Raw genomic sequence first — 12627 nt, 5'->3', positions numbered from 1 at the left:
AGGAAAAACATACTGTCGGCTCTTTAAATAAAAAAAAAGGGAAAACATCTGTAGGCCTACGAATTTGTTGATCAGTTTTTAAATACTTTATCTTTATTTTTGTTAATTAATAAATCCTGTCGATACGATAAAGAATTATTTCTTGGGACAAGTGGGATAGTATAATTAATCGGAATATATAGAAAATAGGAATATCAGTGAGAAACGTGACTGAGCCTAAAAGCAGATAAGAACAGATTGCAATCGGGTGTTTCAAGACGAATATTAGCCTCAGTTTGAGAGGGCTATCCCTAGTGGGACGTACTTTTCAAGGGGTCAGCACTAAGGCCATTATCCACACACTATTCCAGATCTCATATTGGTCTTGATTTTAGGAGGCTTAGCAGCGATTGTGGTGTATTAATTAATTAGAAAAGACAGACATTTTATATTACATTATTAATGAAAATTTAAAAAACAATTAACACAAAAAAAACAACAACCCAAAAATGATTATTAAAGAAAATGTTTAAAAGGTCACCGTCATAATCATATAGGCATAATACATAGTAACTATAATTAAACTAGTTCAATGTATCCATCACCTGCAGACGCTCACATTCAGAACGGTTTCAAATGTATTTTACTCACTTATTTCGGTCAAATATAAACATATATAAAGGGCAAAAAAGACAAAACAGGTGCTAAACTATGCTAGTTGGTCAACCCGAAACAGACAAAAATCAACGTAAAATATTACGATTCACAATTACGTCATCTACCAGAAATTGATCAACCGAGAAACATATTAAGTTTTGAATAACTAAAAATAAAATTAAATTGCGAATTTCACCGAGGAATTTGTTACATAGTAACATATCTGAGCGTTAGTAGGAACAAATTAAAGTTAGTTTATTGTTATTAATATTCTTAGCATAGTCAACTTTCAATGTTATTCCTGGTTTATCCATTCTAACATTACACTAACACAAATGTTTGTAACTTATGATATTTTAGATTAAAACACAAACATTATTGAAACTGATTTGTTATGATGGAGTATACAGTAGCCAGAAAAATAAATCTAAGCTAATTCTTGTAAATACGAGATGGCTTTATCCTGTTAAGGGACCGTGAGGGAAATTATAAGATTGCGTATGGAACGCCAGTGTACCCTGCATATAGGGACACGTATAGGAAATCAACAGATTGCCTATGGAGCGCCAAAGGAAATACCTTCATCCTTTATAAATCCATGTTGGATATTAAGTTAAATGTTTGCTAACCAAAAATGTCATGAATGTGAACATAGAACAAATGGTAACAGAGTTTGAATGAAAATAAATTACTGGACCTAATTAGAAACAGTGTATATTACCGTATAAGAAAATCAAAAGTATAACTGGTAAGATAAATACTTTCTAGACTAAATACGTAAAACAACATGTATTACTATAACAATGGGGTTAAGATATCGCATTGCGTTGGGTTATAAACAATATTTGTTCTACTAATACTGTTAGAACAAGTACCAATATATATAACGCATAGGGTACATTTTAGTGTAGAAACTATTATATTACGGTACCGGGGGAATTATATTTTGCTCGAGGGAATATAAATCCCGAGAGCAAAATATCTTTTTATATTTTACCGATATAAAAGGTGATGATATCTGTTATATTATATAGCCAACAACAAGTAGAATATCTACTGGGTCGGGTAGCTAGGCCTCCTTTATGTAATAAGCCTGTCTAGTTATGCGTTTTTGCATTCACCTTACCTTGCGAAGAATAATATACAGATAATTACTAATTAATGATTCCTTGGCAGTTAAATATTCACTAGAAACAGTGTATATTACGGTACCGGTACCGTATAAGAAAAGTTTAACTGGTAAAAGATATATACATTTATTACTATTATTATTGGTGTTAAGATATTACATTGCATTGGGTTGCAAACAATATTTCTGCTACTTAAAAATACTGAACAAGTATACACTTAATATAAAACATTTACTTGTAATAAAATATTTAAACATCTAAATATTGGCAATCATTCTCACGCTCACAAAACGTTCTCATTTTTAGAAATGATTTCTAATAAATATGAGCAAGGTGCTACGTGCCGCCGACACAGCACAACACACAACACTAGGTGGGCAGGCAGCATGGTATTCGTTATCTCTGTACAGCACACTTTCCTGTTCTGGTCTCGCCTCTTGTTTTAATATGTTGATTACAACCGTTCTATGTCAAAAGTGCTTAATTAACGGTACTAAATTCAGACTTTCATAAGTGAAATATGGCGCTACTATCTTTGCTAGCTTGATGAACTAGGAATGGGACTTTACTGATAAAAACTGGAGAGTAGAGAAGTCCTTTGGGTGGGTTAGTTAGTGATAGACTACGGGTTGTGCACTTGTTGAGACTGATATCAACACGCTAGAGACATGTCACGTTTAGGAATGGGGCATGTTATAGGTAACGTTAATTCAACTACGATTTATTCAGCAGCAACATATCATCACATGTATTATTTAAATGTAACTTCTCTTTCAAAATATAATAAATACAGTGAAATAAACCATGAGGGCCTACTGAATAGATTGTTTTCAACCAAAATGTGTGGACGTTAGACAGACAGACAATACGATAAGTCCGTAGCCATTACCGTAATCATCCAATACGTCCACGGTCAAGAACCATCTAATACGTCCACGGTCAACCACCAGCCAATACGTCCACGGTCAACCACCATCCAAGACGTCCACGGTCAACCACCATCCAAGACGTCCACGTTCAACCACCATCCAAGACGTCCACGGTCAACCACCATCCAATACGTCCACGGTCAACCAGGCATCCAATACGTCCACGGTCAACCAGGCATCCAATACGTCCACGGTCAACCAGGCATCCAATACGTCCACGGTCAAACCAAGACGTCCACGGTAAACCAGGCATCCAATACGTCCACGGTCAACCACCATCCAATACGTCCACGGTCAACCACCATCCAATACGTCCACGGTCAACCACCATCCAAGACGTCCACGGTCAACCACCATCCAAGACGTCCAAGGTCAACCACCATCCAATACGTCCACGGTCAACCACCATCCAATACGTCCACGGTCAACCAGGCATCCAATACGTCCATGGTCAACCAGGCATCCAATACGTCAACAGTCAACCAAACATCCAATACGTCCACGGTCAACCACCGTCAAATACCTCCACGGTCAACCAGGCATCCAATACGTCAACAGTCAACCACAATCCTATTATCGCTAAACTTTGGTGGTTACGAACTAACTTACTCGGGTAAATGGAACATAGGGTTAGATGAGTGTAGTCTGTATTGAAATGTATACCACACACATTTGATTGTTACTCAATTTTATCAAATTATTCAAAACATTATAAGTAATTGGTTCTTGATACTTGCATTGCTCATTCAGGGAAAATAGTTTCGACAAATTTACTTATGTTTGGTCGATTGTACAATAAAAAAAAAAGGTTAAATATTATAAAAATCATTGATCTGATGATGTTGTAAATTGTGGGGATGACGTTAACAAGTCTTGGGGAAGGGAGGTTTAGAGTGAATACGATAGCAGGAAACATCACATCCATTTGCAATCCTATTGAGTACTTAGGAAGTCATTGATTAGATGAAAGAATCTGTTAGAAATGAGATAGCACCCTCTATCGTCAAATCTCAAGTGTCTATATTCTATTTTTGTGAAGTACAGAACAAATTAACAAAAAATAAATGTTATTTAGTGGCTTGTGAGAATTCTAATTATAAATGCTATTTATGTTTTAACTAAAAATACAGTTTTATCTAAATTAATCTTTTCTGTGTCGCAATTTCAAATTAAAAACAAACTAAAGTAGGCTTACATGGAAGAAATGTATTTTTAATTTAACAATAATATAAACTTAAACTTAAAGCATCTGTCATCAAATATATGAATATAAACTACCAAAAACTTCAAGGACTGCTGCAGCTTTCCCTTTTCTGATTGTTTCATCTACTGGTATATTTTATTTACTGTATATTACTGTATGTTTGTTTATTAATTTTGGATTTTGTTACAAAAACATTTGCAGCCATCAAAATAAGGATGGATTTTTTTTTTAAAAGACTGGATAGAAAAAAGGAACAATTAGAAATATATAAAAAACGGTTTATATATAGAAATAATCTTGTAATATAAATCTGAATAATAATTATTAATGTTATTAGATTACATATTGTAAAATGTAGATAACTTGTACAACTTGTTTCAAAAAAACTTATGACATTTGTTAATATAAATCTGCTAATATATATAACGATGATTATATTTGTATTCAATGTTTGCAATTAATAAAAGCCAGAACAAAATTGCAATTTTCAGAAGAATTCACTTGAACTTACAGGAAATATAAAGTGGTATACTGTAATTAAGAACACTCCTCTGGTCTTGCTTACAATTCTGAATATTCTTATAAGTCTAGTTCTGTTAATTTCTGATAATGACAAGCAAAGCCATCAGTGCAACATGTGATACTCAAAGATGACCGCTAGTGTCATTACTAACATGTAAAATTCGTCAACAGTGCATCATATTGGTTACGTTTCATTTAGGACATATGGATATTATTACCACTAGTTACGTACAAACATTCCTCTTCAACTGTTTCCCATACAAGTTAAACACAACACAAACTTTAGCTGTTAATGCTAGATTTGTGTTGTCAGGTGAAACTATCAAGTATTCTGCTTTTATTCAAACAGTAAGTAAGTAATAGTTAATTATATCTCAACCGTAATAAATAATAATTTTATTTACCTGACGTTTCGCCAACTATCAGTTGGACTTTGAGAAAGCCAACTATTTGTAATACCAAAGGAATTAATCTTTTTAATAAGTAAGTAAATTTATTGTCATTTGTAAATATATAAAAAACATTTACATTGATATGAATTGAACGGTTTCGGCTAATAACAAATAACTAGAACTTAAACTACATGGTGAAACTATTCCCCACCGGACACCATCCCTGATAGAGAGAATAATATAAATACAACACATACAAAGCAACGAACCCTTGAGAGCAGAAAACCAGTTTCTTGTTATAAAAAGACAAAAATACCTTGTTTGTAATTAGAAACAGAAATCTAGTATATAAAATATGTTGATTCACTTTGTGATTCCCTTATTACTATTTAACTCTCTGTTTTCACAGGAAACATTTCCTGAGATATTAAAACGTTAAGTACCTAGAAAAGTGTGAGTCTTTTAAACAATTTCAGATGTTAACTTTATAACAAACATGGTTTGTTATATATTAGGAATTTACTAATGTGAGCTCTGGTTTGTAAAAAAAACAACAAAAGTCATCCTTTTCTAATTCTTATTTTACAATGACTCCATCTGTCTGTCTATTCATTTGAAGGATTATGTGTATATTGTCATCCAACATAGGGCTACTGAAAATTGGCATTAAAAACTAAACAGAACAGAAAACTGCAAGAAGTGCCCACTTCTGTGTTGGGCCATTGGCCTATGCTTTAATTCTTGGGTTATTTTTTGATAAATAAATTCTTATATCAATCTATTGACAATCTTTCTGAGTGTCCCTCCCCACTCACCCCTCCCCAAACTGGTCATTAAACCTATTACTTTAGTGCTGACACTGGCGATCCAAACCTCTTACATGGATGTTTATAGCATTATACAACATCATTCTTAAAAATACTATACTACTTAAAACTGGAAGACAGGGAGACATGTAAATACACTAAGTAGTCATTTAGCGATACACTGAAATTACTTATTAACAGCTCAATGTGTTTGTAAAGGATAACAACTTTAAAATGTCAAATACAAATCACCAAGTCAGACAGAATAGTTACAGAAATTACAAGTTTTTGTTTTGTTTATCAATTTGATTTTTTGTCAAGTTAATTTGTAAACACTTTGTGAGTCTACACAGGCTGTTCAGTAGTTTTTTATTTTTTGTTCTGCCTCCATTCTACGGTTATTTAATTAAATAATAAAAAATAAATATAGTATAACTTTTCTTAAGTTGGAACATCTTTGGGACTTAACAAATTATCCTAAATAGTGTGTCCAAAACGAGTGGTTCTGTATGTACAATGCATAAAGGTCATGTTTTTCATAGATATCTATCTTAAGCCCTGTCTACACTATGAAACTAGTTTGGCAGAAAAAGTGTGATGTGCCCAAATAAGGTAGTGATATGCTCAAATATGGTAGTGATATGACATCATCATGTCATCATATGTGCACATCACATTTTTTTCTCACATACAGTTTGATTATTTTAATATTAATATACTATTTTACAAAGGCCTTTGATTATCATTGTACTAAATAATTGGTATGATGTCATCAAGTCCATATATGGGCACAACACATGTTTTTGTCACATAAAATTTGATAATGTAGAGCTTTAATGTATATTATTATTATAAGTCCTTTTGTAATTATCTATTTCTACAAATTTCATTTCATAATCTTGATGTTATGTAACAATAAAAAGTGCCTTGTCTAGCGAAAGCAGTGATGTTGGAGACATCATCATGTTTGATCCTTTGTATTTGAATTAGGTGCAGTGTCTACCACTAATACGCTAGACATGACAATATATCTAGCCTAAATAACTACAAAGTATAGCTAAGTTTTTTATATTTTATATTCTGTCAAAACATCACTGTAATGTAAGTGGCAACTTTGTTCCTGTTGGAATGTTTTTGTGCAAATAAAAAATAAATAAATATACCTACAAAACATTTTACTAACATACAAGAATCAAAAATTCTAATATTGAAACATTTTTCAAACTATTTAAATAAACTATTTAATTTTAAATAATATTGAACTCAAATATAATTTGAAAAGTTTTAAATAGTTCAAATATTTTGTAAAATTAAGTACTACCTGAATCATCAAATATTTTTTAATTTTACATAATTAATTAAAATTAAATTGCTTCTAATTATTATTGCTGCAATAAAAAAAAATTGTAATTAAAATAATTAATCAGAAGTCAGAATGACATTTCAATTTTAAACCGCTTTGCCAGTAGCAGCACACGATTACATAAGCCCCAAGCTGTGTGCCGGGCTGATTAGGACTTACAGACCCCACAAACCCACTTACCCTGTGCGTCTAATAGAGAGAACAAAATGGCTAAATATAAATCATAAAAATAACCATCTATTTGGTTAATTAACTCAATCGCACTGTCAGCAAATACATCAATCATAGCTTGTCATAATATTTTAATATCTACATTGCTATACAACATGCCTAGGAATTAAGATTGAATATAGCAGCAATGCAATGCAAAGATTATAGGAAATACTAGACACATTTTAAATTAACTATAAGTATATTTAGGCTGTGCTAATGACTATTATGATGATAATAAACATTAAAACATTTTTAAACATTATCATGTTTTCAACATATTAGACATAAGACTGACAACAAAATGGTGAAAAGGCAACAATGATAGATTCACACCTAATCCACACAGCAATGATGAATGCATACAATAATCAACAGACAGATACAAACAGTCCTATCCTCAAATAAACCGTTTTGAAGTACATTCTCAGAATAACAAACTTATCCTGGGTAGAGAGCCCTCCTTTTGTGAACAACAGACTCGATTGGCAAACTTACTTCAGGCAAACTTATTCCGGGGCAAACTTAGTGTGGGCAAACGTATTCCAGGGCAAACTTACTTTTTCCAGGCAAACTTATTCCGGGCAAATTTATTCCGGGCAAATTTATTCTTTGACAACCAATGATGTAATTTGAGTTAGTTATAAACATAACGGAAAATTTGAAAGCATTATCATCCAATGGACAGGTGTATTTGCAACTTAACTGTGTGACATAAGAGAATTGTCAAGCCTTAAACACAGACTACAGGGGAACAGTACACGGTCTCTATGCTATAAAAATACAAAACTTTCACAGTTTACACACAATTTTTTTTATACACAAACCATATAACATGCAGGTGTTGACATTCTGGAATGTGTAAACTTTGGAGTTTCCTTGGCTATGTAAAGCGGCATAGACATGAAAAGTTGTATAAATTTCTCCTAGTTGGCTAACTTGTTAGATGAATTGTGAGCAAGGCCTAGGTCATACATACAGGTTGTTATTATTAGCATATCAGTTGACAGGCTGACATTACTTTATAAAGTAAAAGTGAGAAAGATATTGTGAGATAAACATGAATGCAAACATGCAAAGTTTAGTAGGCCAGTGTTGATGTCCATATTGCACTAGATAAAACAAACTACAATTATACTATACAAAGTAGATACAAAGAAATTTGTACACAAACTGATTAAAAAACTACAAAAAGTGTAAAGGTATACGAGAAGTAAGTTATTTGTTGACAATTTTTAAAATTATTCTGACACTCATGGGGAAAGCTTTGTCTACACTATCAAACTTTATGTGACAAAAAAAATGTGATGTGCCCATATATGGACATGCTGATGTCATATCACTACCATATTTGGGTATATCACTACCACATTTGGGCACATCACACTTTTTTTGTCAAATTAGTTTGATAGTGTAGACAAAGATTTAAAGATGTGTGAAAACAATATTGTTGATATATATTAAACAAGAATAATTGGATATTAAATTTTCTTAATTTATACTAAATTCGCACTTTTTATTCTACAAGCATTCTGAATATTGATAATATATAAATTTATTTTAATTATGTAGATAATTTAATAATAATATAAAACGAAAGGAGTGAAGTGTAACTTTTAAAAAGTGGGTCAAAACTTGACATATCATTAATTGGTGACCTAGTGAAAATTTAATTTATGATGATTGTATGGCGTGGCTGGTGCATTAAGTTAAATTGACACTTTCGATAAGAAAAAAATGATGAGGGAGTGATGTACACATTGCGGCACTTAATATAATAATCTATATTTGGTTGCTGAATACATTGTATGTTAGAATCATACTGTACTATTGCAAAGACAAAGTATATAGTAACAGACAGACACTCATGTGTAACAAATACATCTGTAGGTGGATGCCCTACTCTGAATACTGTGAATGATCAGTACATTGAGAACACTTTGAAAGCCCACACCGTAACTCCCTTTGGCTGGCCCACACCGGACACCCTTTGGCTGGCCTGCTCAGGATACCATTTGGCCGGCCCACACCAGACAACCTTTGGCCGGCCCATACCGGACACCTCTGGACAACATTTGAAAGTCTATTTTCTTTAAAGGTTAGGACAAAATTTGGGTATTTTCAGATTCTAAGAACACTATGAAGTTTCCATTTCTCATGAAGCTTTATTACCAGATAAAAAACTAAGTATTTTATTTTTAAAGTATTTATTTTTCTTTAAATCTTGTTACTAATTACTTTTCTTGATAATTTTCTTTGTTTAAAAGTAATTGTGATAAGATATTCATTAAAGACATTGATCAAATTGATAAAATCTATGACAAAATTTGTTCCTTCCTGCATAATGTCACCATCCTGAAAGCAAACCAATCAGATGTTGCGACACGTAATAGGGTAACGATTCACCAGTAGGCTGGAAGTTGACTTATTAACTATAAAATCTCTCCCTGTACGTACAAGCCTAGAAACCCCTGCATTCTAACAGTAAAAAATCTGACATACGGAAATAAACGGGAATGTCAAGCGCAACGCCAATGACCTAACGGAAGTTAAAACTGTGATATTCCAGAAGAAACTACAATCAAATTCATTATAATTTGGTAGTATACCTTTCTTGGTATACTTATTCTTAAAAAAGGTAAATTATACTCTCTATTGAATGCTTATTAATATTTGTTTAGCAGTGATTAAAGATTTCTAGGCTAGACACAGATATTATGAGTTAGCACCGGTTGTTTCTGCAATGAGTAATAGCTGATTTACATTGCATCTTGTTGAATGTATTGCTACTATTTAAAAAGTATTTGAATTAAATGTGATGACTATTGGGCCATCAAAGTAAGATTTGTGTGAATAACATATTTAAATTAATCACTGTCTGCAATAGTTATAGATCAAATATAGTAATATGTTTTTTCTATATTTATACGATTACACTGTATGCTTATACAACATGTAGTTTATGGTTAATATTCAAAATATGTATTGATTTGTCTGTATTAGGTATAAGGTCTGTAGATTAGGTTGTTTTCTTGTATTCTTTAGAGTTAATTACATAAGGGTGTAAATAAACTCTTACTGGTACTGTTACTGTACATTTGTTTACAGCTAAAAAGATAAAAACACATTTGAAACTGCCATGGAAAATACTCTAACTAATTAACAAATTACAAGTTTAATATACTTTTCTTATATATACATCTTTTTGTTATAGTCATGATATCAGGATTACTACTTGTTCTACTGGTGGCTTCAATATCAAGTTGTAATAGCCAAAAGTGCAGCCTTTCCAACACATGTTACAAGAGTAGAGAACGAGTCTGGGGAAAGTTTGAAAAAGAAGTATGCGTGTGTCCATTCGCATCATGTATATCAACGACTAATCCGTGCCCTGGTATCGTAAACATTCAGTTTGACGGGATAGCCATAGGCACAGAAATTCCACCTGGAATATTCGAAGAATGGGGCGAGTTGAATGCCCTCAGTATTCATCAAGGACCGCCTGTCAACATTACGCAAGATATATTCAAATCGCAACGGCCACATCTCAAAATACTCGAGTTGGATACGTTTTCGATTGAAAATATCGAAGTCGGCGCTTTTAATGGATTTCGTAAACTTGAAATATTGGATATCCGACCGTACAAAGTAAACGTCATTCGCAGGAACACGTTTCGTGGATTGAGTATGCTACAGGTTTTGAAACTTTACAGTGGGAATGTTAGTGTGATACACCCAGGAGCATTTAATGGTTTAGATAGATTGAAACGGCTCTGGGTTTCTAACAACAAGATTACACATATACGAAAAGGAGTGCTTGATAATCTAGTGGCGTTGGAAGAATTACGACTGTCTTTCAATCAAATCCATCGCATCGATCCTTTCGCATTTTCAAAGTTACAAAATCTGCAAACCTTGGAATGCTGGGATACGAAGATGCAAACACTGACGCCTGAAATGTTAAACGGATTAGAATCAGTAAGAAATCTAAATTTTGGTAAAAACTTCATAAATATGATTGAAAACGGCACTTTTTCTGAAATGGAGAATTTAGAGCATCTCATACTTTCTAAAAATAACCTAACATCATTCTCGCTAATTGATCTTTATTTACCGCTTCCTAGTCTACTGACCCTTGACCTTAAGTCTAATCAAATTGACAACATCCTATTACCAACTAATTTTTCAGAACCATTGCTAACAAATCTTACAAAGTTTGTACTTAATGGTAACAAATTAGCGGCTGTGCCTAGATTTATTCTTGATTACGCCCCAGATATGGACTCTGTGTACGCCCCGGTACCAAACAGTTGCGACTGTTTTGAAGTATCCAATGTGACAGACCCATACGACGAAACTAGCTTGATACCATCAATGTCCTGCCCTCATACATGTACTATACCAACTGTTGATTGTACGCCAACCCATATTGACCTTAATGACCTCCGAGAGATGCCCAATATTATCATCACTTGTAACGTAACAGGGAATCCGACGCCAAGCGTCACATGGAAGCAACCCAATGGACAACTCATTCTGGGAGATTATAATCCGTGGGAGAGGGAAACTAATTTGTATTTAAATGATATTAAAATGTCTGATCTTGGGACGTACACATGTCATGTTGAGAGTAGGGCAGGTATTGCGCAATCTCTAACAACATTTAATTTATTAACTTCAAGTTCTAAACAAATTTTGCCAAATTGTATTCTGTTATTTATCACAATCTTTCAAATCACAATAAATTTTGCTTAATAGTAAATTTGAATTTGCTTTAAACTACGCTATTATAAATAAAGAATAACATTTAAAGTCTGTATCAAAAACAAACAGTACTCTACAAAGAAAACAGTTTAAAAAGGTTGTAAATATATAGTAGTAGTACAGTATGTCAATAATAGGCCTTGGAAAGATTAGTTACTGGGGCAGGAAGACTAGAAATAGGTGGGCTAGGACAATTTGTGTGTCCTTAACTTAATTTAATCTATTTCATAGAAAGGAAAAGACTCAAGAACAAACCGAAGAGTAATATTTTTTTTTATTTATTTAGTTAACTAATCAAATGTATCGTATTAAAAAGATTGTTAACTCTGATTAATTACTAATTTAAGTCACTAGTAAAGGAATAAATACATAAGTGCATAATATGATGTCTTATTTTAGTTTTTACTAATCAAAATATTATAACTTCATTTTACAATTTCTAGGTCCTTGGTCCCCTATTTCAAAGTCCTAATCAGCCACTGATGATTGCCTTTCCTAATGCTAAGTTTAGACACATAAGTGACATTACAAGTTCTAAAGCACTGTCTACACTATCAAACTAGTTTGACAAAAAAGTGTGATGTGCCTAAATATGGTAGTGATATTCCCAAATATGGTAGTGATATGACATCATCATATCCGTATATGGGCACATCACATTTTGTTGTCAC

At 32.8% G+C, this 12627-nt stretch overlaps 2 protein-coding genes across 4 annotated transcripts in view; one reads left to right on the top strand and one right to left on the bottom strand.

The window, feature by feature from the left end:
• Window positions 1-12627, bottom strand: part of LOC144844498 (spliceosome-associated protein CWC27 homolog) — a 49218-nt gene that overhangs the window by 18590 nt on the left and 18001 nt on the right. The window contains exon 12 of one of the 3 annotated variants that reach the window (XR_013612433.1): window positions 11011-11144. The exons of the other annotated variants lie outside the window; for them this stretch is intronic. The gene's annotated coding sequence lies outside the window, so the exon portion shown is untranslated. Of the gene's footprint in view, window positions 1-11010; window positions 11145-12627 lie in introns of those variants that run through there. 3 annotated transcript variants of the gene reach the window in all.
• On the top strand, window positions 9453-12254 carry LOC144844497 (uncharacterized). The gene is made up of 2 exons (XM_078701436.1): window positions 9453-9830; window positions 10407-12254. Exon 2 carries the CDS (start codon window positions 10409-10411, stop codon window positions 11945-11947), a length of 1539 nt encoding a protein of 512 aa, XP_078557562.1. The 5' UTR covers window positions 9453-9830; window positions 10407-10408; the 3' UTR covers window positions 11948-12254.

This window comes from Antedon bifida, chromosome 6 (assembly GCF_963402885.1).
Source record: "Antedon bifida chromosome 6, ecAntBifi1.1, whole genome shotgun sequence".
Lineage (NCBI taxonomy): Eukaryota > Metazoa > Echinodermata > Crinoidea > Comatulida > Antedonidae > Antedon > Antedon bifida.
Note: the sequence above shows the minus strand (reverse complement) of the source record. Positions and strands in the feature narration are given on the sequence as shown.

Bases quoted from the DNA above. Each gene is read 5' to 3' on its own strand.
- LOC144844497 (XM_078701436.1), top strand. From the start codon at position 10,409: ATGATATCAGGATTACTACTTGTTCTACTGGTGGCTTCAATATCAAGT.